General features: G+C 42.7%; 1 protein-coding gene across 33 annotated transcripts in view; it reads left to right on the forward strand.

Annotated features, from left to right (window-relative positions):
• CALD1 (caldesmon 1) overlaps positions 1–25,181 on the forward strand; it is a 187,355-nt gene that overhangs the window by 144,051 nt on the left and 18,123 nt on the right. For 12 of the 33 annotated variants that reach the window (XM_043589570.1, XM_043589574.1, XM_043589577.1 and 9 more), the window contains 6 exons: positions 3,122–3,268; positions 6,822–7,770; positions 9,056–9,130; positions 14,166–14,308; positions 21,429–21,693; positions 24,433–24,573. In XM_043589570.1, coding sequence (XP_043445505.1) covers positions 3,122–3,268; positions 6,822–7,770; positions 9,056–9,130; positions 14,166–14,308; positions 21,429–21,693; positions 24,433–24,573 — 1,720 coding nt within the window. The remainder of the gene's footprint in view (positions 1–3,121; positions 3,269–6,821; positions 7,771–9,055; positions 9,131–14,165; positions 14,309–21,428; positions 21,694–24,432; positions 24,574–25,181) is intronic. The other 21 variants (XM_043589602.1, XM_043589594.1, XM_043589596.1 and 18 more) reach the window with 2 other exon arrangements.

The raw sequence follows: 25,181 nt of genomic DNA on the forward strand, positions 1-25,181 counted from the left end.
ATCCAGTCATTGGCACACTTGACTTATAAAGTCAAGTGGTTAGGTGTGCCCAAAGGGCTCCGTCAGTTAAGTGTCTGACTCTTGGTTTTGGCTCAGGTCGTGAACTCACGGCTTCACAGGTTCACACCCCGCATCAGGCTCTACGCTGGCAGCATGGAGCCTGCTTGGCATTCTCTCTCTCTCCCTCTCTTGCTGCCCCTCCCCTGCTCATGCTGTCTCTGTCTCTCTCGAAATAAATTAGCAAACTTCAATAAGTTTAATAAACTTTACTAACAATAGTAAATAATTAATAAACTTTACTGATAAAGTTTAGTAAATCGTCATATGGTCTGTGACTAAGCCAGCAACAGGGCATGTTGTGATTTAAAATGCCAGGAAAGCATTTTGGCTCCTCGTTTGTTTTTAACTTTGAAAACGACTTTAATATGTTTCTTTATTAGTGCTCATAACAGATCCTTAAAAATCTAGCCCTGGTAACTGTGGATGCTAGGCAAGGAGCTACCAAGGTGGGGTACCAAGAGTACCAAGCGAGAAGAGCTAGAAGAGACCTAGGGTGGTCCAGTTGTCAGGCCACTCCTCCGAGGAGAAATCCAAGCCGAAGAAAGGTTGAGTGTGGCCTGGCCCGGATAGATGGCAAATGTAGTTCACGCCAGAGGTGCAAGCCAGCAACTTCCAGCCATGAAGCACGTTGGGTAGGCCGGAGGAGGAAGGCAGTAACATCTCAAATTGTTCAAGTAGAGTGGGAAGTTGAGGGCTTCACGCGAGGTTCCATTTAGGAGAAGTAAGGGTGAGGGGGCTTGTTTCCAGCACAGGATGTCTCAGATGGGGCTTATATGTCTCTTGCTTGTTTTGGAAAAGAAAGGCCCCAAGTAGTAGCCAAGACCTCACGGCTGATGGAGAAACGCAGAAGAGCAAATCAAGCCTTTCTGTTTGATTAGCTTGGGAAGCACTTATTAAGGACTCATTCTCCCTGCTGTGGTTGAAGCTGTCTACTGAGAAAGCCAAAGGAATATTAGGCCAAGAATCTGAAGACCGAAGCCAAACCACTGGGAAGGGCTTCTGACTGCAAACTACAATGTGATTGAATTAGAAAGGAACATTCGATTCATGTCATGCTGTCACCTCAAATTCAACAAGTCTAAAATTGAACTCATCTTTCCTCACAAAGCAGCTCCTCAGCTGAACTTCCCCAGTAACAACAAAATACTGCACTGTAGAACGCCTTACAGTGACATGTCCAGATTTCATCTGATTGTCACACACTCACAGGCGAGGGAGTTTAACTCAGGTTAAAGGGCCACAAGCCAGTAGGAGACCAGTTCTAGAAACCAGGTTTGCTGAGTCCTACCCTAGTCATCTTTCAACTACATCACATCACCCTTCGCTCCATATCTATAGAAATAAACCAGTCAGTTTCATAGAATTACTGTGACATTTTATTTGTATTGGCATTTGAATATTGCACACCAGCAGATTTTAGTAAGTATGAAATCAGATTTTCTGCAGTAACAAAGGACAAACCAACCAAACTTTGGAATTGTTAATCTTGGTTTTTTAGGTGAAAAACATTCATAGCATCTGTGTTTTTTTTTTTAAGTTTATTTACTTATTTTGAGAGAGAGAGAGACAGCATGAGCAGGAGAAGGGGGGGGTGGGGGGAATCCCAAGAAGTTTCTGTTCTGTCAGTGCAGAGCCCAACGCATGGCTCGAACTCCCAAAACTGTGAGATCATGACCTGAGCTGAAACTGACAGTTGGACGTTTAACCAACTGAACCACCCAGGCACCCCCATAGCATTCATATTATTGAAATCAAAAGATAGAAACGATGAAATAAAGTGCTGGATCTAGGCCTTAAAATTTCTCGTTTGTAATCTTATGTAAGCAAACCGTCATCAGTTATAGTAGGTTTGTATTGTTGGTACAAATCATATGGTTCTGCTGTTTTATTTTCTTCCATTTGTAAATTATTTCAGGTTTGTCATTGTATAAGACTTATAAGCATGAAATGTTTACATATCTGGATTTCTATGTGTAGATATGTAAGTAACATTGTAATAAGAGCACTTTAACTCCCTAGTATAAAAAGTAGCCCACTGCTCAATGCAGCTTCATCCCAACCCAAGGACCCGTCAGGCCACCTTGGCCCTGGGCCAGCCGGCCTACCCCTGCCTTCCTGGCACTCTGTATCTCAGTATGTGTTACTCCCTCACAAGTAGCCAAGGTGACCATACGGGTCATTTCCTCTTGAGTTTGGACATCTGTAGTTCCCCAGCTCCGGTTCTTTATTTGGGAAGAAAGAAGTATTAACAGAAATGGATGTAACATAGTGATAGTGATTGTATAATTTCCCTAACATCTATGTGTGCAAAGCTCTCCGTGCCTTTTCTGCCCACCTCAGCCCTTAGGTTTCTATGTGTACACCTATGAGCTACCATGATGTGCCCACCATACGGCCGGTAGAATTCTAATGCATGTTTTAGAGCAAAGGAGGAGGACTCTTAGGGAGCCACACTGACTTTGAAGCCATCCTGTCAGTTGTCAATAACGCCTTCCTTCTCCATTGAAAAGGAACTGAAAGGAAAAAATAAAATCCAAGCAAAGAGAGTACCCTACTCTGGATTTTAATTTGCAGTTTGGGCTTATTAATGCCAAAATATGGGTTTGATAACTTGACTCTTTTCTGTTCTTTGTGACAGTATCTACACAAATAATTCATACAACATCCTGAATCTTTTCAATAAGTGTTTTGATTATTTTTGGTTCAGTGCTTTGGATTTCTGCTCCTAAATCTTAAAAGGCTGGTAACGAGCTTAATGAAGAAATCTAAATATGCTACCCCACAGTTTCCTGCACAGCCCACTTTTGTGTAGATTTTTTTAGTTTAAGCTGTCATTTGGTCATTGTAAATTGCCCTCTAGCTAGCGGACTCCTGCTTTTCAGATACTTAAAAGTTTGAAAGCCATTCTGATCAAGTGTCTATGGAACGGAACGATCCATTTAGAGCTCTGTGGTTCAGTCAGTGGTCAAGCCCAGGAAAGGACTCAGGGCTGATCCTGCAAAGAAGCATTGAGATGGTCAGCAGCTGGCGCGCTCAAGAGGTTGTCTTCACGATGTTGCAGGATCGCCTACCAGAGGAACGACGACGATGAGGAGGAGGCCGCCCGGGAGCGGCGCCGCCGTGCCCGGCAGGAGAGGCTGCGGCAGAAGCAAGAGGAGGAATCCTTGGGACAGGTGACCGACCAGGTGGAGGTTAATGCCCAGAACAGGTACTGTCCTCTTCGGAATAGAGAATGTCTAAGGTACTTCTTAGCCTGCCTGATGAATGGAACGTGTTGGGCAAAGCATTCCCTTCTCAGCCCAGCTCCACTCTTTTCCAGTCTAACTTGCTCAGTCTTTTTTGGTTATTGTAGGCACCTAATCAGATTGGACAGTCAAACTGATGTGGACATTCAGACGCCACTGCTCCTTTCTCTTCCCCTATCCCATCCCCTAAACACACCCCAATTGAAGTGTTTTATTTTATTTTATAATTTAGCAATCTTTTTATTTACTAAATACAATGGGCTACATCTTTAAATAAGGAAGACGATTTACATTTATTCTTTAGGGTATCGATACCTGTTTTGAACTGAAGATTTATTAGCTTTCTAGTCCTTTGTGCCTACCAGTAGCAAATAGAACTTGAATTTTTAAAGTAGACATGAATTGCAAATGTCTTATTTTTCCTGATATACAGCCTGAATCAGTATTCTCTGATCACTACGATATTCAGCAAGGTGCAGAATCCTGCTTAATGTAATGTGATTATTCGAACAAGCTTACGAGTTTACTAGCAGGTTTTTTCCTATACAGGCCTTGGTAATGACCAGAACAGTGGAGAACCCTTACTAGGTTCAACTTCTTCCAAATGGATCTTTACAGGTTTGCACATATAAGGTCACCTGGTTCATTACGCCACTTGCTAATATATGTAATTTATATGCCCCAAGGCAAAAAAAAAAAGATGAGAATATTTTGGGGTCAGGATAGAAAGAAAAATTAATTTTTATTTTATTTAAATTTTTTTTCAACGTTTATATATTTTTGGGACAGAGAGAGACAGAGCATGAATGGGGGAGGGGCAGAGAGAGAGGGAGACACAGAATCGGAAACAGGCTCCAGGCTCTGAGCCATCAGCCCAGAGCCTGACGCGGGGCTCCAACTCACCGCGAGATCGTGACCTGGCTGAAGTCGGACGCTTAACCGACTGCGCCACCCAGGCATCCCAATTTTTATTTTAATAATACAGTTCCTTTAAGCCCATCTATATAGAAAATCTGAAGGAAAACAGGTCTGGCCTCTTTACCCTAAATATGAGCAGGTACATGGATTTCTGAAAGTCTTAAATTCTGTCAAGCAGAATGGATTCAATAAGGAAACCTACCGGTTAGGTGGAGAGGCAGAGACCTTGTTTCTTGGTAAGAAGCTCCTAGTTAGGGAGGAAATACAGCAAAGGGGTTGTGGGTATGTTTGATGCCTGGCTCTGAATTCTACCTTGGCCTTTCCCTGTTAAATAGAAATGAAAATCATACCTTTCTCTTAGGAATGTTGTTAAATTTAAGTGAGATTATAATACACATAAAACACACAGTGCCTTGCATACGATAAGCACCTAATTTTAACTATTATCAGGAAAATGGTATCAGAGCTTTACAGAGGAGGCCTACATAGTCATCGCTGCCTTTTCTATCCTCAAACTGAAGGGGAAGGGAGAGAAAAAGTTTTTAAATGGCATTTTGAGGCCCCTTCCTGAATCTGGTTATTAGTGAGTGATCGACAGTGGCTTAAAAGTTACTAATTACTAGTCGTGTTCTTGCTTTTAAAATCTTGCTTCTACTTGGGCTTCATTTACTAGTAGTAGTTATTTCATGCTGTTGATCGATTCACAAATCCTTCTTTTTCATTAAAGTACATCCAGGTCTGAGAACCTATCGTTTATCTCTGACATTAATTATCCGCAAGAAGAATTAGTGTTCTCCTTGGGGCTGAGCAACTCTGAGTGGTACTTAACTTCGACTGACGGTCGCTGTTGTGATTTGCAAATAGGCAAAGAAAGATCCAGTAGAATCTGTTCGTCTCTTAACTCAAGAGTACTTTCATCTAGCTGACACTTTGGAATTTGCAGTACCTTTTAAAAATCGTTTGAATTCAGTTGATCCAAAGTTCCTTACATGTAGATTTTCCCCTTAAATTCTAAACTGTTTGTATTTTTAGGGAAATTTAATGCATATATGTCTAATTCATGTAGACAGTGTCCTACAGCAGTGGTTAAAGCCAAGAAAGTCTAAAATCCAGCCTTTACTCTGCCATTTCTTATTGTTAAATGTGAAATGTGTTTTGTTTTTTTTTTTTTTTTCAAAATTAAGTGGACTTGAACTTCAGAAGGGCCCAGTTCAGTATGAACCATGAAATTTAATGGAGTTTCTAAACATGGCAAGACCTACTCTTCCAACTCTGGTCACAATTTCTGATATCACATAACTGGCTGTTTCCTGCCAGTGGAGACCAACAGCCCTGGCTTGAACTGTAACAATGAGTGTGGTGATGGATATGGTACAGTCTGGTTTTTTGAGATTTTCTTTCCTTTTTTAGCAAACATCAAATGTAACTATTTTTTATCAACTATAGAGAAAGAAGGGCAAGAGACCCTTTGTTCGTGGAAATCTTGACAAAGAATTTAGATGGTGTATGTATTAGGGTAATATCAGCCACCATAACAATGAGCCCCAAATTTTAGTAATTTAATGCAGCAACATGAATGAGTCCAATGTGGGTTTTTCTGAGTAGTAAATAGAACTGATCACCAACTAGCTTTCCTTTTGTGACTCTGTCTACTCCTGGGGCTTTGAGGTTTTCTGATCAAGTCATCAGACAGAGATGGGAGAGGATGTGCTTCTGCTGCTTAATAGTCTTGGTCTCGACATATCACTTATGCTCACACTCAATTGGAAATTATTGGTCACATGGTTCCACCTAGATGCAAGGAAGAGTGGAGGGCAAGAAATATAATCCTTGACTGGTAGTCACCTCCCCGTGACAATGGAAGGAGGAGCATGAATTGTGGTGGACGGTTAGATGTCCCTACCATGGGGGTCACTGGCATTAGTATAGCATCCCCACACTGTAAGGTACACCTGCTTCCTTTCCAAATGCCTTATGCCCCACAGATCCAGCTCAAGAATTCTAGATGACTTGGTAATATGTGGAAATACTACATGATACTACAAGAATTCCCTCATTTCTCAGTTTGGTCCTTGTCTTAGTTTGAGTTGTCCAGGAAGCAGATTCTGGAGCAAAAAGATTTAAACACAGGCAGTTCATTTGTGAAATGATCCCAGGAAACACTGGCGGCAGTGTGGGAAAGTGAAACAGGGAAGGAAAAGCAACCAAATAAAGATGTCATTGCCAAGCAAGTTACCACTGCTGGGATCTGGAGCTCAACTCCCCTGGGAGACTCAGAGATCCCGTGCAACAAGGCACCTCACAGTTATTCAACTCAAGAGGTGAGGGAGCCGAGGTATTTATACACTAATGCTCATCCATTTTCGCTTGACGGCTGGCATAGTAGAGTAGACTCCAGTGGCCAGAGAAGGACTAAGGGCAAAGGCACTCACGTGCTGTCCGCTGAAAGCCCGGCAGGCACGTACTGTTATGATACTATCCGAAGGGATATCCTGGGTGCGCGCGCACCTGGTACCACGAGCATCTGTTCCGGTGTGGGTCAGGCTACGAGAATCCAGCTGACCAGCTGACCCAAGCTGTCTTGTTTCTCTTGTACAGTGTGGCCGATGAGGAGGTCAAGACAACCACCTCAAACACCCAGGTGGAGGGTGATGACGAGGCCGCGTTCCTGGAGCGCCTGGCTCGGCGGGAGGAAAGACGCCAAAAACGCCTTCAGGAAGCACTGGAACGGCAGAAGGAGTTCGACCCAACCATCACAGACGCAGGCTTGTCGCTACCGAGCAGAAGAACGCAGAACAACACCGCCGAAAACGAAGCTGCGGAGAAGGAAGAAAAAAGTGACCGTCGCCAAGAAAGATACGAGCTAGAGGAGACAGAAATAGTCACAAAGTCCTATCAGAAGAATGACTGGAGGGACACTGAGGAGAAAAAGAAGGAAGAAAAGGAAAAGGAGGAAGAGGAGGAAGAGAAGCCAAAGCAGGGGAGCCCTGAAGAAAATCAGGTAGAGGGGCCGGTAGAAGGCAGAACAACAGAAACCTCGGCAATGCCGTTGACAACTGGGCAGACCAGTGCAGAAGAGCCTCAAACAGAGGGGGAGGGGGAGCAGGGGTCAGAAGAGGCCGCCCATCGTGAAAGGAGGGAGAGGGAAGAAAAGGAGAGAGCCGAGGCAGAGAGGGCCAGGCTGGAAGCAGAAGAAAGAGAAAGAATGAAAGCTGAGGAAGAACAAAGGGTAACGGAGGAGAAAGCAAGAATTGAAGCAGAAGAAAGAGCAGCTGCCCAAGAGAGAGAAAGGAGGGAGGCGGCCGAGAGGGAGAGGGCTAAGGAGAAAGAGAGAAGAGCAGAGGAGGAGAGGCAGCGGGCAAAGGCGGAGGAAGAACAGAAAGCTAAGCTAGAAGAGCAAAAACGCCAGCAGCTAGAAGAGAACAGAAGAGAAATGCAAGAGAAAAAGCAGAAAGGGGAAAAGGTAGACGAGAAAATAGAAGGGAAACGGGTAAATGAAAAGAAAGTACAAGAAGATAAACTTCAGACAGCTGTCCAAAAGAAACAGGTACAGTAAACATTTTGCACCAAACGTGTGATGCCTGTGACTTACGAGAAATGTAATGCACATCAGACTTGGGACCGAGGCACGTTCCTGCAGCCCCGCGTGCTTGCCCGTTTGGCAAGCCGTTCATTTTTTTCGGCCATAGCAATAGGTGAGCACAAAGCAATTGATCGATGGTTAAATATTCAATCAACCAAATTTACCAGCCAGAGAGAAATTAATTGCTCTGTGCTTGCTAGTTGCAAATACCAGAAAAATGAACTAACCCAAAGATGATAAATGTGGCGGTGCTGTGTTCACTTCTAATTCTGCACCTGCATCTAAATTCATTCCTATTAACAACGTACCTCTCTCCATAGGTCTACATGAGGCAAGAGGACCATAACTCCTCCCCATACCCACGTGTTTGGCGTTTAATTAAAAATTATATTTTAAAAATTGGGGTGGGAAAGGTGACATAAAGAATCACGGTCAGAAATTTCATCTTGAGAAGGCAAAAATAACCCCCTTGAAATCAGCTGGCAGTGAAGGAGGGAAAGGAGCCAATTTGGAACTTTCATTAAAAATATGTCAAAACCATGATTTGCCATCATGTAGACCTGAACTTAATGTGGACTTGCAGAAAGCCATTCATCTGGGGTGGTATCAGTTTATAACTGACTGGTAATTAAGGGCATACATTTTACTGCTTTTGCCATCTGGATAACACAAATAAATTCATGTCGTCTGAGAAGGGTGGAAAGGGGGGCGAGGGGAATGTTTGCAAACCGTGAAAGATGTTTTTCTGTCTGCAAGCCTGCATTGAAAGCACTGTACCTAACCACCACCTGCATCCCCGCCTACCCCTACCACACACGCACACAAAAGAAAGAAAAAAGAGATGCTTGCACATTCACCTCTGCAGAGAGAACTCCCCATCACTAAGTCTGCATGGTGCTGAAGTTGTCTTTCACTCCTGCTCATCACACGGGGCTCGTGACCACAGCTACATTTGGGACAATCAGAAACGAGATGCACCAAACCACACACGAGGTTTGTAAACACGCATAAGGACCACCAGGTCACGCTAGAGTCCAGGGCGCACACTGGCAGGCACACGAGAAAAAACTTTGGTGGAAAGAAACCATCCCACGTTGCTGTTTAGAATCACTGACACCAAGGGTTATGTGAGCACTGAGTCAGCAAAATCGCAAGGCACGAGCAAAGTGACCTGAGCACCCTCTCACTCTTGTAAGCCAGAAAGGGCTTCTTTTAAACGAGTGACCTTGCCACTCTTGAACATAAAAAGGAAGAAGAAAAGGGGGCCAAAGCACAAGCTAAAAGAGAAAAGTCCCAGGAAGACAAGCCTACCTTCAAAAAAGAGGTAAATATTATTGACAAATCACCTAATCATGAAGCAACCGAGAGCAGTGTTGCATGACATTTCATGTCTGCTGATCTCAAAACTATAACCTGTGATCCAGTGTTTTTCAAGCTATGGCTTGACTTCATGATTCATTGAATGGTAACATCAACTTCGAACATCTCAAAAGTAATTGAATGTGTCAATGGGCATTTTAAAAAAATGAAATCAAACAGAAGATATCAGAGGGCATTCTAAGCAGTATTACATCATGATTTAAATTGTCCTTCTTCCTGTGAGTCACAGAAAGCTTGAAAAACACTGCTCTGATCAGTTTTTCCCACTTTCTCCACCTCTATGTGTATTGTTTTCTCCTTGAACCATCCTACTTTCATTTCAATTATGGAATATTTCCAACTGGCTTCGATTAATGATTTAACTTTCCAAAGGAAAAACACCCCCCGCCCCCCGCCCCCACGTCTCAGTTAACACATTTGATGCACTGAAGGTGGTATTTGGTTTTCAAAAGAAAAGTCTGGCAAAATGTTCTGCATTGCATTTCTGAGGCACACACAGGAGCTGGTGCCAGGGTGTTTGACTGTAGGTAAGTAAACGAGTCAGTGGAGCAGAGGCTACTGCACAGAGGATGTCATTACCCCCGACAGAATCAAAACGCCACATCAGAAAGCCTGACCTCGTCTTAACCATTGTGTTTATGTTAGCCCCAAGTAATCCTAAAAATTGTGACAGCATCTAGTAAGTTCAAAGTACGTAAACGTGGTAGAAGGAAATCAAGGGGAGGAAGATTTGAATTTCTTTGCCCATGGAACTGAGCTGTCATTCTAGAGGGCCAGCTCCAATGGACTCTTGCTGTACTTCTCTGCCCATTATGGCATCCATCAAGAAACAGAAAAATCCATATTTAGAAAATTACATGAGAGGTGGTTATTTGCTTAAATGCTTTTTTTCATAAGACTCACAGAAAATATAAGAACCCCTAGATCATGTTATATTTATTTGGGTTAAGGTGTGTGTACCTTCCTGTTTCTCATAGACCTTGTGGTGGCTTGGGAGTAAAAACTGAATGCATGAACCCGCCCATCTAAAGGAAGGTGGAAGCAGAAATGCTAAGAACTAGGAAGATGAATTTGGCTCCAATGAGGCAGCTAAGGAAATGGTTGAATATGGTGGGAAGCGTTGTTCTCATTTTCTGGCAGAACAACACCTACAGATTCATCTAAAAACAAAAAAAAAGTGACAGTTACTTGACACTTAAAACAGAAATGGGCCACGTGGGCTCCTCTGGCGAGCTGGTGTTTTGTGGGGAATATCTTCACAGAAGGAAGAGGGCATAAAGTCAGAATTCAGTGATTAAGTCTGTGTGGGGGAGGAGAAGCTGGAAGAGTGCTGTGTGGATTCTGTATTTAAAATGTAATTCGCTTTCCTAAGATGTGATTTGTTTTTAATCACCAGAACATTCTATGTCTGTATGTTGTGCCTGTGAGCAAGAAACGATTCACGAGTGGCCACCCAAATCATCCCTCTGCCTCTGTCCAGAGAAAACCCCAGTCCGATAATGTCGGCGTTATAACCATCTCAGACCTGCCCCTTTCTCAGTTTGTCCTACACCCCATTCTAGAGTCCCAAAACTTTTGGCCTCTTTTTTTACACAAGGCCAGATTAGCCACTCAACCCAGGCTCAAAAAAAAAAAAAAAAATCTGGCATTCCTGCTTTAACAATGCACACGTAAATCACTGGTTGAATGACTAGTTGCGTGGTTACTTTATGTAAACAACTTTGAATTCTATTTTACATGATTTAGCCATTTCAAACACCCTCCTCCTTTTTTTTTTCTTTTTGTTAAAAAAAATAAAATAAAATAAAAAAATGTCCTTTCAAGGAGAGCTATGTGGGTAAACACAAATATCACATGAGACTTCTTAGAGAAAACATTTCCAGGAGTCACTCCAGTACCTTAGAAAAAACTGTCTTTCTCCCCCTGCAGCCCTACAGTTTTAGTTGTTTGTGGTGATGGATCGGATCACAGAACATCACCAGCCTTGAAACGTTAGCTTAGCTTTCTTTTTCTCCTCTCCAACTATAAAATGCCTCTTTTTAGTTTTTCACCCTGGAGCTCTTTTCTTTTTTTTTCCTTTTTTTTTAATTTCTTTTCCTGGCCTCTAACAGAAAACCAGCTTACAGCAGAGTTGTTCATATGATATTGAAATCGATATTCCTGTCATACACCAAAGTTCCTCAAACATAGGTGTGCATACAAATCCCTGGAGTCTTATGAAATGCAGAATCTGACTCGGTAGGTCTGGGATGGAGTCCAAGCTTACTGGTAAGGTCTGTGTATGTCGTTCACAAACCAAACCCTCAGTAGCAAAGACATCCATGTGACAGACATTGGACCCAAAACAGGAATTGAGGCTTCTGAGTCTAACAAAAATGTGCTGGACCTGATTTGAAATACTATAACTTGGATGAATTCTTGTCAGTCTTCTGAAATCAAATAATGCAAAGCACCATTCTACAGAGGCTGACAGCTCAGTCTTCTTGCCTTGATCACTTGACCTTTTGAGTGTCTCTCTGGCACGAGGGCATGTCAGTTGAATTCTCACCTCCACCCACCTCCACCTGTGTGTTATCCCTTTGGATACCCCCAATATCCAGAATTTCATCCAAATGTCACATTTGACCAGAGCCTTTCATATGCTAATATTATCTGAATGTGAAGCACATTAACTCTTCAAAGTACTCAGCTACCTATGAACCCATCCCCAGATTTTCTTCACGGTTACCTTCTGACCTAGAAAATCAAATGCTTTTCCCTCAGAATCTCATGAGTTTAGGTTGAATCTGCAATTGAATCCAATCCACTATGCTCCTTAAATTTAAAGGCACTATGGAATGAATTTACTTATTTATTTGTTTGCTTATTTATTTATTTCCCAGAAAGAGAAAATAATTTGCAATCCCAAATCATTATTTCACTGGGAATTTTCCTAAGAAAGTCTTCCAAAGAGACTATAAGCACACCACCCTCTATAACCTTTGCCAATAAAGGCAGAGCTTGCAAAAGAGGCAGGGGGAGGTATTTTTCTTCTCTTAGACACGTATTGTTTTACAAACCTATTTTATACACATTTTTGGTCAACAAATCAGGTAATGCATTTGGGGAGAATGGAATTATCTCTTGACTCCAAAATAAGATAAATGAGTTAAAGGGCATTTTGCCTTGCACAGTGCTCCACAAACCATGAGATTTGACTCAGAGTGTGTTTCGTGGGTCCCCTGAAATGGGACACTCTTTAGCTCCCAAATTTGTATCCCCAGATACTTCTTAACCAGGATACAAACTTCAGTCCCTGGTATCTAGGGCAATATCCAGCAATGGTAGCTCAAGATGAGAATAGGCATTGCCTATTCCTGCCTGTCAATGACATTGATTTCTTATTGGGTGAGAACAGCCACCAGAGAGCTGCAGTCAAGCTGCAGGACAGGTCAGAGCTTCCCTCTCTTCTCTGTAGCCTCTCACAACAAATCAGGAGCCAAGAGGGAAATGAGAGGGTGAAGGATCAGGAAGGAATCCTCTGATCCAACCTCTCTTATGTATATGGAGCCAACATCCCAGAGAAAATTAGGTGACTTAATTTTAGCTAGTCTGTTGATAGCACTGGAACAAAACTCATTTCCTGACTTCCGGACAGAGCTCTCAGAGAGAGTGGCAGAACAACAGCCTTCTTTTTCAGCATGTCCAAGGGATAGCCTAGGTATATCCCCCTTGGAGAAAGATTTAAGTCTTAACTAATTAGGGCAACATGGCAGTGAATAGTCTATCTGTGGTAATTTAATCATATAACATCCAAAGAAGGCAGTCAGGCAAAGGACTACGCAAGGCTCATCAGTAAACAGAAAAAAAAAAAAAAGTGCTATGCTTAGTAAAACATGTACTGTAGAAATAAGTGTTCGGAGAGTATCTGAGGAATAGCTGGAAAGAGGTGAGTGATCAGGAGGCCATTCTGGACAGCACCTGAAGGCCTAAGTTCTTATGCCTATCCTTCCTCTGTTGCTTGCTCTAGAACGTTAGTGTTTTGTCATTGGTTGTCTTGAAAACAGCAATAATGAACCTCCCCTGTTTTCACACTCATCCTTTAAGAATGGATGAGCTGATACAAGTAATCTAAGCTCTCAGCAAGCTATGTAAATTCATTTTACTTTGAAGTAATGTGTCTCATTTACCATGAGGAACTTATAACGCAAAACTCACAAAAAATTAAAGTGAACACCTGCTGTCCATGTAACACCTTCCGCTGTCTCTCCAACAATCACAAAACCACTTCTGGAGACTAAACTATTACCTGCAATGGAAGTCAAGGTAAACCCTGAAGTTTTTCCTATTCCATTTGAACTGTAGTGGTTTAGATGACTACAGACATGGCCCATGGGTCTCTGAGCCATCCCACTAAAGGTAGGGTAATTTGTCTTCTATCCTCGGGACCCTACTTACTCATTTTATTAGAAGGGTGAGCTTTCTCGGCAATCTGCCAACATTGGCTTGGCAGATCTGGCTGACTTGGTAGGTTTCTTCCTTTTTCTTCTTCCACACATTTGTGTCTTTTTCAAAGGCGCACTCTTCATCCAAGAAAAAACCAGTTCAGCCAACCTAGACGTTCTCCCATCAATGCCACACTAATGATCACCCTTTTCAATGAGAACTACGAACAACTACTCTTACACAGCATTCCCAGAACATAATTGTTTCCAAACAGCAACACCTCCACTGCTCTTGAAAACAAAACCCTAGTGAAATCAGGGATGATCTTGACTTCCTTAAATTGTGGTCAAGGTCTTTGCGCAGAGGCTGGAGGACCATAGCTCACACTCTAAGAATTTCCTCTGACCCTAGCTGTACCACATCATTCTCCAGTGGTTTATTTTACTTCTGAGTTTTCTGGCTTCCTAGTAATTCTGGGTCTTATATGGTGATACCCACCCAAACTAATATGGTTTTTATCACTGTGTTTCTTCCTGATATGTACTGTTGGCTAGATCAAAGATGAGAAGATTAAAAAGGACAAAGAGCCCAAAGAAGTGAAGAGTTTCTTGGATGGAAAGAAGGGATTTACAGAAGTGAAGTCACAGAATGGAGAATTCATGACCCACAAACTGAAACACACCGAGAACACTTTCAGGTAAGAAACAGAGACTACTTCACAATGACTGTGTTCACATGTGAAGAAAAAATAGTAGTCTCCCTATCCTGTGCCTCCAGACAGAAACGTGCTAAACAGACAACATATTTCTGTTGTGAAGTCATTGGCCATTGTCTTAGAGATACTCAGTCAGCAGGTCAGGCTATCAATCACTAACAGAAGACCAGTAGTCATTGCTCACACAAGGTTTAATCTGCTTTTCCCATTATTTAGCAGGACAGATCATGCTTAGTATCCATGTTTCTGTTCCCTCACTTAATATGCTATATAAGCTCAGCTTATTAGAAAACATTATGACTGAGGTTAATGTCATTGGTTCTTTCTATGGCCCAGCCAGTTTCATAAGAGACCCTTGTCAGTACCATTTTCAAGAATGCTTTTTTTTAAAGATTTTAAATAAATGTTGCTTAAAACTGAGATTGTCCTTTGGCAAAATACTTGGGAAATGTTAGGTTAAACTAAATTAATCAGATCTCTTTACCGCAGGACTCTGAGAGCGTTTGATGTTAATTTGTACTGGGAATCTCAAAGAGGGAGGCATAGGGCACAGGACTCACGTTCCATTTAATACCCTTTGGAAAACCCTCTTGCATAACTTCACTTTCCCCTTCTTCCCCCACCCCCATCATGTTGAATACCTGGACAATTGGTTTTAGGACAGACAGACAGGTATGTGCAGGTAAATCCTTACTTCTAGATACGTCGAATACTGAGAGCTCCCTGCCAGTTTTGTAGATGGACTTATGTTATAGAAATCTGCCATGGACACCTTGGCTACATGATTCTCTGTGCCCCACTCCTACACCTACACCCCCTCCAACTGCTTGTGCCAAATTCCTACCTCTATTAATCTCACTGGCTTCTGTTCCCAATGTTCTAGAAGAGTCTTGGGTCCCTGAAACATGGATTCCCCTGGGATTGTTCTTTGTCAGCAGTCTTACCTATAGACCCTGTTTTTCTGAACAATTCAAATAAGAAAGTCCCCAAGCAAGTATTGTGTAGCAGTTGGACATATTCCTTACACCAAGGCCTTTGTAGCATTCAGAAGCGAGCAGAGCTGGTAGGGCTTTGCCCCTCTGAGCAGGCTAAAATGGGGGAATATAACTGTCCCCAAATAACTTTTCTACATACAAATTTGAGCAGAAAGGTAGTCACTTTATCCAAGGGAGAGCCTACAGAAGAATATGTGTGCATAAACAGCCTAAGTAAACTGTGTAGGACTAGGATGTGTAGAACCTATAGATGTTACTTGAGATTGGCAAGAAAGTAGATCTCAGTAGAAAATTAGGAGTTTATTTAGAATTCATAGAAAATCTAGAATCAAGTTGACTCAGGCAAGTAAGCTGAGTCCAAAGCTTGCTGAAGCACCAGTAGTTGAATATTTCAAAGCCCTATAGAAGAGTGTCAGGTTCGTGCAAAGTAGCCCATGAATATTGTCTAACAATATTACTGTCTTATTATTTGATAGTTTAAAATCTGCTTTGTGGGCATGAGTATATTTTTTTAAAGAAAAGTAATGTTTTTTTTAAAATCTGTCAGCAGATAGAAGCTTGGTTAACAATTAGCAAACTTGCCAACCAGCTTTAGTCAGAGCTCAGATTAATAATTAACACGCCCATTGTGTGGAAATCCAGAGAGCTAGGAATTCAAAGAGAATAGGTGTAGTGTTGAGAATTCTTAAATGGGACTCTTAAGTGTTCCATCTTTGGGCAGAAAACAATGACAGAAACAAGGTGCTACCGTATCATGCTTTTTTGTTCAGCTGCCAACATGGGTTCGTTTTAGTTTCAGTTCAAAGTTGATGCCAGTGGAAGCTTAGATGTCAGGTTTTGCTGTATCTACTTATGAAGTGAGGAGCTTTCTAAGGAAGGAAGTAGGAGCCTCTGTTTAGATTAGCCGAGTGCCCACTAGCCTAACTGAAAACAAGCTATGTTCATGGGGAAAGGTTTGATGTACATCTAGACCTACATCTAAAGGAACCGTGGAGAGGGCGCCTGGGTGACTCAGTCGGTTAAGCGTCGGACTTCAGCTCAGATCATGATCTCGCTGTTTGTGAGTTCGAGCCCATGTCAGGCTCTGTGCTGACAGCTCAGAGCCTGGAGCCTACTTTGGATTCTGTGTCTCCCTCTCTCTCCCCTTCCCTGCTCGTGCTCTGTCTCTCTCTCTCTCTCTCTCTCTCTCTCTCAAAAATAAATAAACATTTAAAAAAAATTTTTGGGGGCGCCTGGGTGGCTCAGTCAGTTAAGCGTCTGACTTCAGCTCAGGTCACGATCTCACGGTCCGTGAGTTCGAGCCCCGCGTCGGGCTCTGGGCTGATGATGGCCCAGAGCCTGGAGCCTGCTTCCGATTCTGTGTCTCCCTCTCTCTCTGACTCTCCCCCATTCATGCTCTGTCTCTCTCTGTCTCAAAAATAAATAAACGTTAAAAAAATTTTAAAAAAGAAAAAAAAATTTTTATATATATATAAAGGAACCAAGGAGAGAGGAGAGAACTTCTGGCAGAAATTTCCATGTTATTGGCACCCTAGTGCTGAGAGCATGCTGGTACATCCAAGTAGAGGTGATATGGACAGAACTCTTGCTCCTGGTTCGGACATAGCTCATGTTTGATTTAATTACTGCCCCCTTTGATGTTCCTGTTTTCTTGACTAGATTGTTTTCTCTGAAACATGACATTAACAAAAAAATCTCAACTCAATGAGCAATGTATAGAAATAGATTACACCAAGGTTTTCTAGCAAGTTCGAAATGAGCATTTGTTTTGTTTTCTATTTTTAACTTGGTAACTAAAGTTTTGTCTAATTATAGGAAAAAAGATCCTCGTTACGAAACATTCAGAAAATAGGGGCACCCAAGTGGCTCAGTCGGTTGAGCATCCGACTTCGGCTCAGGTCATGATCTCACAGTTTGTGAGTTCAAGCCCCGCGTCAGCCTCTGTGCTAACAGCTCAGAGCCTAGAGTCTGCTTCAGATTCTATGTCTCCCTCTCTCTCTGCCCCACCCCCACTCATGCTCTGTCACTCTCTGTCTTAAAAATAAATAAAACATTAAAAAAAAAAACTTAGGAACATTCAGAAAATAGAAGTACACCAGTAACATTTTTTCCAAATATTTTCTATGTCTATATAGTCAAAATAGACAAATATGTATAGTGTGTATATATAACTCTGTTTTTCCATTGATTCTTGCAATATACGTAACAGTTTATCGTAGCTACCTTTTCTGTACCAATGAATATGAGGTTACAATTAATAATGTTAGAGTATTCCACCAGACCAACGTGTCATGATTTATGGAACCAGTCCCTAATGATAGGCATTTTGATTGTCCAAAATGAAGACTGAGCGACACCTAGTGGAATCTGGAGAAGTTTTTAGAGGCTTGTGTTATGTAGGTCCCAACTCCTGTGCACTAACTAACATGATGAACGCAGAGAGCAAACTCATTTCTGAAGATGGAAAGACCTGGAATTAACTCGGGGGGAGATTTTCTCTCTAAGTCACAGACCTAGGAACTTATAAGACCCTGAAAGAGCAACATCAGGTTTTAAGGGGCCCTCTAACCTTTGTTTGAGTTCAAAATAAAAGAGTACATCTTTAACTCTCAAGAACCTACAACAGTATTTTAAAACTTTTTAACCTAAACTCTTAGTCAGAAATAAATTTGACATCATGACCCAATACAAAGCTACGTATATTCTTAAAACCCAAACGAGCATGTCAAGAAATGGTGCTTTCCCTTGCTCTATGCAATACACTTTGATGTTTTTGGTTTTGTTGTGTATTAATTTTAATGCTGATTATAATCTACAATATTGATTTTCCATCCTGCCGCTTGCAAAGGTTGGAAAGGACAGAGTATACTCAGAACTACCTCAGGGTTCAAAAAACAGGAGTTATACACATAAGATCAGTATTGGCAATTATGTAGTCTTGAACTCATTTTCTGCTTTATTCTTTTTCTTGCTCCATAGCTAGAAACACCGAGCCCTTCTCTACATGGAATAAATTATATCAGACGGTGGTAATTCATCTGTTCCTTAGACAAAGTGTTAGGGATGGGCTCCCTGTGTTCGGAGCTAGTTAAGCATGACCTCACTGCCTGTTAATGAGTACTTAAGTAGCTGGCAAGCTACGTCCTTGTCTCTTATGTAAGGACTCTCTGTAACTAGGCACACTTTTGAGCACAGCACTAAATTCTCCTAAATAAAGTGCTCAGAGGATCCAGCTTAACGTGAGTTTTGCATGAAACATGGTTCCCTGATGCAGTTCTTCTGTCACAACCAACATGTTTTGGAGACAATTATCAATGGCATAACTCTATTAGATAGCAAATTTATCAAAGGATCTCAGAGTCGGTAGGGGCTAATGATCTCTCTCCTTTTTACCTGATTTGTGGGAAAACACTAGGAATACCAGTCCTGATGTGCATTTTATTGTTTTTAATGTTTATTTTTGAGAAAGGGGTAGGAGTGGGGGAGGGGCAGAAAGAGAGAGAGGGAGAGAGAGAATCCCAAGCAGGTTCCTCCCTGACAGCAGAGAGCCCAATGCAGGGCTAGAACTCAAGAACCGTGAGATCATGACCTGAGCTGAAGTCAGAGGCCTAACCAACTGAGCCACCCAGGCGCCCCCTGTAGTACAATTTTAACATAAGGACACTTGGGATAGTGTTCTGTCTCTGGTCTTTTTTTAATGTTTGTTTATTTATTTATTTATGTAGAGAGACAGAGAGGGAGAGAGAGAGTGCAAGTGGGGGAGGGACAGAGAAAGAGGGGGACAGAGGATCAGAAGCAGGCTCTGAGCTGACAGCAGAGAATCCAATGTGGGGTTCGAACCCACAAACCATAAGTTCATGACCTGAGCCTAAATCAGATGCTTAACCGACCGAGCCACCCAGGTGCCCCGTCTCTAGTCTTAACATGTTCCCAGTTCTACAATGAAATCTCTGTGGTTCTCCTTAATCCCAAAAGAAAACTTCAACTGACTTTCAATTTTATTTCTAACTCACAAAAAACGTACCCATTTTCTTGTTGTTTTATATGCTGTGCCATCTGATGAAGCATTGCTTCCACTCGAGCATGGAAGGTAGTTAGGCCTAGACTGCAGAAATTCTAGACTTAAATCCCTCACAGACCCTCTGGTCTTCAAGTAGGAGGTGAAAGGTAGAGGCCAGCACATTCAATTCAGTTGATTTTTTATTCTCTAACAAACCCTATTTAACACCTGATATAATTATAGTACAGTGGAAAAAAAGAGTATACTTGGGAGAGAAACACTAGAATCTGGTCATGGCCCTACCACTTGCTACTGAAAATTGGGCAGACTGTTTTTCTGCCCTCACGTATCATTTCCTTACTTGTAAAGTGGGGGTATTAACCTAACCTGCCAACTACCTGGTTACTGTGGCTATTAAATGAGATAATAAATATGAAAAGGGTCTACACAGCATAAGTAACAACCCTAAAGACACGATATCAGAACTAATTTAGTAATGTTAAGTCCTGATCAGGAATAGTCATGTCATGTTAGACCACACAAACTGATGCCATAGGTAATGCAGTTGTTCAGAGCTTTCTTGGGGGCACCTGTGTTGGAATAGACCTACAAGCCTGTGGTTAGCTCTCAATCGAGAGGCAAAGGGGAATCCCATCTGCCAGAGATCAGCTGCTAGAGTTGAGTTCAAGACAAAGATGATAAAGCAGCTTTATTTCAGTGCCTCCCCTAGTTCCAGCCGTCTTTTCTTGTCTCCAGTCTAGATCCAGGATTCCAGACAGACCCAAATTAACCAGTTACTTATGGCAGAGGACTACTAGCGTCACTCCTAGACTTTTAGAACTCAATCTAAAAGCAATGTTTTGTGTTACATACCTCCCTTCCTAGTAACAACTAATTTTTATGATGATACATAAATCAACATTGATTTAATAGTTAATTTCATGGGGTTCAAAGAATAGCCCACTGAGGTAAAGAGAACAAATGATATTTGCCCATTTTTTCCATGTTGTATCACTCATCATTAAAAAAATTATTTTTTAACTGCGGTAAAACACGTAACATAAAATTTACGATCTTAACCATTTTTTAAATGTTTTTGTTTATTTTGAGAGATTGGGAGAGAGAGAGAGAGTGTGTGCAAGTAGGGGCGGGGCAGAGAGGAAGAGAGAGAAAATCCCAAGCAAGCAGGCCCACACATCAGCACAGAGCCCGATGCCCAGCTTGAACTTACAAACTGTGACATCATGACCTGAGCAGAAATCAAGAGTCGATTAACTGACTGAGCCACCCAGGCGCCCCACCATCTTAACCAGTCAGTAGTGTTAAGCACACTCACAGTGTTGTGAAACATCTCCAGAACTTTCTCATCTTGCAGACCTGAAACTCTATATCCATAAATAACTCCCCACAGCCACTGATAAGCACCAATCTACTTTCTGGTTCCCTGAATTGACAACTTTAGATAACTCAGAAGTGGAATTATGTAACATTTGTCTTTTGGGGACTGGTTTATTTCGTGTAGTATAATATCCTTAAGGTTCATCCATGTTGTCGCATAGGACAGGATTCCCTTACTTTTTAAGGCTGAATAATAGTACACTGTATGTATGCACCGCTTTGTGTTTGTTTTTTCATTTGTTGATGGACATGTGGGTTGCTCCCGCTCGTGGCTGTTGTGAATAATACCGCTATGAACAAGGGTATGTGAGATCTTTTCAAGATCTTTTGGGTATATACTCAATGGGACTGTCGGACTATATGGTAGTTTTACTGTTAAGTTTTTAAGGAACCTCCCTACTGTTTTCCCTAGTGGTTGCGTTGTTTTGCCCATTTTCCATTTGCCATTTTCCCACCATCAGCGTCTGTTTGCCCCTTTGTACAACAGGACACCAAGGGTAAGTGGTAGAAAGGGATCAGATTCAGACCTTGAGACTTCAGGCGGACCCCAACCTACCCTTGGGGTGGGTGTGAACATCCACTGTCCAATGACTACCAACGACCGGCAGTGGAGATTTCTTTTGGTCTGGGGTGCAAAGCCTGCAGACGACATCCCTCCCAGGAGGCTGCCCAACTGACATTTATCAAACTCCTTTGTGTTTCCGGACAGCCGCCCGGGAGCAGGAGCGAAGGTGAGCGAGGCCAAGGAGGCCGAAGGCACTTCGCAGGTGGAAGCCGGCAAGCGCCTGGAGGAGCTTCGCCGCCGCCGCGGGGAAACGGAGAGCGAGGAGTTCGAGAAGCTCAAACAGAAACAGCAGGAGGCAGCCCTGGAGCTGGAGGAGCTGAAGAAAAAGCGGGAAGAGCGAAGAAAGGTCCTAGAGGAGGAAGAGCAGAGGCGGAAGCAGGAGGAAGCAGAGAGAAAAGTCCGAGAGGAGGTAAGGAGGGCGCAGTTTACCCAAGCCCGCAGTCCGCGTCTGGCGACCCTTGTAGCCCGGGGAATAATGTTTTTGCTGGTGCAGTGCTGCTGCATGGACTCTTACAAATACATTTTAAGAATAATAAACTCACCGTGCATTAGGCACAGTTCTAAACCCTTTACACATAGTAGTCTTTATCCAATTGTAAGAACTTTCTGACGTGAGTAGTCTTATTACCCCATTTTTCAGACGAGGAAACCGAGGCACAGAGCAGTTTTGTCATTTTCTATGGTCCCATTTACCTTAACCCATTCCCCTCTACTGTCTCTCAATAAAGAACAGCAAGCAGAGGAGGATGAAAAGGTCTGCAGATTCGTTATAAGATCTGAGAGTCACATGATAGTTGTTTTCTGATATTGGCAGGGTTTTTATAGAGAAGATTTTTTTAAGTAGCTTTGCTTTTTTTTTTAATGGAAGAATAAGGAGACAAAGTGGGGACAGTATCTGCTTTGTTCATTACTGTAAACCCAGGACCCAACACAGTGCCAGGCATAGAGCAGGAGCCCGGTAATTATGAACAGATGAATATGTTCCGTCTCTTAAGACAGAACTGAAAACAACAGATAAAGTTACAGAAGGCAAATTTTGAAAACTGAAAAAGTGCTTAACCAACTACAGCTTTACAAGGTGCATTCTTTCCTTTCATCCTGAAGTACATCATTATTCCCGTTTTATGGATAAACAAAAGGGAATCAAATTATGTGAGTGACTTGTGTGTTACTTGACTAATAAATGGTAGAATCCGGATTGAGACCTCGATTCTCCAAATGAGCTTAGAGCTTTGCCCTCTAATCTTAGAAGAGAGTGACCTTCCATCGATCCAACTATGCGCAAAGACAGCAGATGGCTTTCTGACATGGATCCTCTACAAAAATTCCCTAACCTGGGGCACCTGGGTGGCGCAGTCGGTTAAGCATCCGACTTCAGCCAGGTCACGATCTCGCGGTCCGGGAGTTCGAGCCCCGCGTTGGGCTCTGGGCTGATGGCTCAGAGCCTGGAGTCTGTTTCCGATTCTGTGTCTCCCTCCCTCTCTGCCCCTCCCCTGTTCATGCTCTGTCTCTCTCTGTCCCAAAAATAAATAAACGTTGAAAAAAAATTTAAAAAAAAATTCCCTAACCTGTGTGGAAAGTCTGGATAAATTATTCCAAGGTCTCTTCCAACTCCAGCTCTCAATGGGTCAGTTGCCTTTGGTTGGGAAGTAATTGGGATGATAGCTCTTTAGAATCAAGCATACCTGGGCTTGTATTTTCTGCCACTTGCAAGCTGGGACCTTGGCAGAGTTCCTGGACTGTGCTAAAACTTCTTTGCCTTATCTGGGAAATAATGTCGTTACAGGATTGATGCCATGATCAAACAGATAATTGTGTTCGTGGTGCCTGCTAGTTATAATTATTGTTAACATTGTCATTATTTGTTATTTAGGGGAGCAGAGTGTCAACGGAGGCAGAAGGGAAACACTTACTCTTAGAATTGGTTTGGACCTAGAAGATTATTTGGGCTAACCTCCTGCCAAACAGTGTCTTAGTCAGTGGAACCACAATCACAGATTGTGTGGCCTACGAACAACAGAGATTTATTTCTCACAGTTCTGGAGGTTGGGGAGTTCAAGATCAAGGCGTCAACAATTCTGTGTCTTACCATTTCATAGACCATGGTCTTTCCACTGTGTCCTCATTTGGCAGAAAGGGGAAGAGAGCTCTCTGGGGCCTGTCTTAGTGCCATTCAGGAAGACTTCATTCTCAGGATCTAAACACCTCCCAAAGGCCCCACCTCCTAAACCGTCACTCTGGGGGTTAGGACGTTAATGTATGAATGGCAGTGGAGGAGGGGGATCCTCAAACATTCAGCCCGTAACACAGAGGATCCTTCTGCCACATCCTCTGACAAACGAACATCCAATCTCTGCTTGGGAACCTACAGTTTAAAAACTACAAAAAACTACACACATCTCTCAGTAAACCGTTCATAGAGGATGTGCAACTGGATCGGAGCTCTGAATGTTTTGCCTGAGAGAGGAGACAGGGGAGAGTATTGCAGACCAGGAATTAAGGCACAGGGGGGCTAGTAGGACACATAGGGTGAACATCTGTGACTGTCTTGGTGCAGTGTCTGTGTATTTCAGGTTTGTCAAACCATCTACAATAATCTACTCCGTGGCGGTGGAGACAACCATAAAATTATCTCTTGTACAGTTTGAACATAATACTCTAGATTTAACATAAACTTTGCCCACCAGCTGTCTCATCCGTCTTCACAACTCTCCTCAGAAGGAGGTGGAAGGGACATATATTTATCTTTAATATATACAGAAACAGAAGGTCAGTGGTAAATGCCCCCACAGGATGATAATGATAAGGACCAGCTTCACACTGATCCTAGGAATTTTACATGGGTTTCTCATTTAGCCCTTGCTAAAGCTGTCATTATCCCCATCTTACAGATGAAAAACTGAGGCATTGAACAGATGAGTAACGCGGCCAAGGTCACACAGTTGGGAAGTGGCCGCGCCAGAGTGTCAGGCAGGTGGACTCACGGGCTCAGGCTTCATCTCTGGCGACCACCCTGGAGGAGGGGGTGGCATGCAGTCCAGAAACCCACTCTTTCCCCTGCGGCACCACTGCTTCTTCCCCTACAGCCCTCTTTCCTTCTGGCTGGAAGCTGATATCGATGTCCGTGTTATTTGTTCTCCTGTCTCAGGAAGAGAAGAGGAGGCTAAGGGAAGAGATTGAAAAGCGGAGGGCAGAAGCTGCTGAGAAACGTCAGAAGATGCCAGAAGACAGCTTATCAGATGACAAGAAGCCATTCAAATGTTTCACCCCCAAAGGTTCATCTCTCAAGGTATTTTTTTCTCCCAGAAAGATTTCTCATCACACCTCTGTCATAATGTGATGGAAACCTGACCTCAGCCCCTTACTTGGCTCTTCATCATGTGGAGCCTCTGCTTCACTGACCTTTCTGCTCCTTCTTTCAGCCTTTTCACAGCTTACCATTGTTGGCAACGTGAAGGAAGGAGAGAAGTGAGGTGGAGAAATTGCTGTCTGTTGTTTCTTAGATGCTTTGGTGTGTGTTAAAGTGACATTCAGCGATTACCTCTAGATTTCACTGACCTGTGCCCTCCCGAGGCCTCATTGCTGTGAGCAATTGAAAATGGAAACGTTTAAAGTTCACCAAGTGGGCAACCGTATTATAAAGGCTGCTTTTCATTTTTAATTTGTCATTGTTAAAAGTAGGGCAGCTGGAAGGGGTACTGGTCAAATTTGAAAGCCGTTATCACAGGAGGAAATGAAGTGTGCCTTGGATAGGGTCCTTTGCCAGGATGAGTCTGGTCCCATCGCTGCCTTCAAGGAGCACAGCTCCCACTTGCCGGAAGTGGGAGAAAAGAGAACAAGCAGAAGGGAGCCCAGTCAAGGACATGGTGGAAGGGTTGACATGCAGAGCAAAGAGAA

Source organism: Prionailurus bengalensis, chromosome A2, assembly GCF_016509475.1.
Source record: "Prionailurus bengalensis isolate Pbe53 chromosome A2, Fcat_Pben_1.1_paternal_pri, whole genome shotgun sequence".
Lineage (NCBI taxonomy): Eukaryota > Metazoa > Chordata > Mammalia > Carnivora > Felidae > Prionailurus > Prionailurus bengalensis.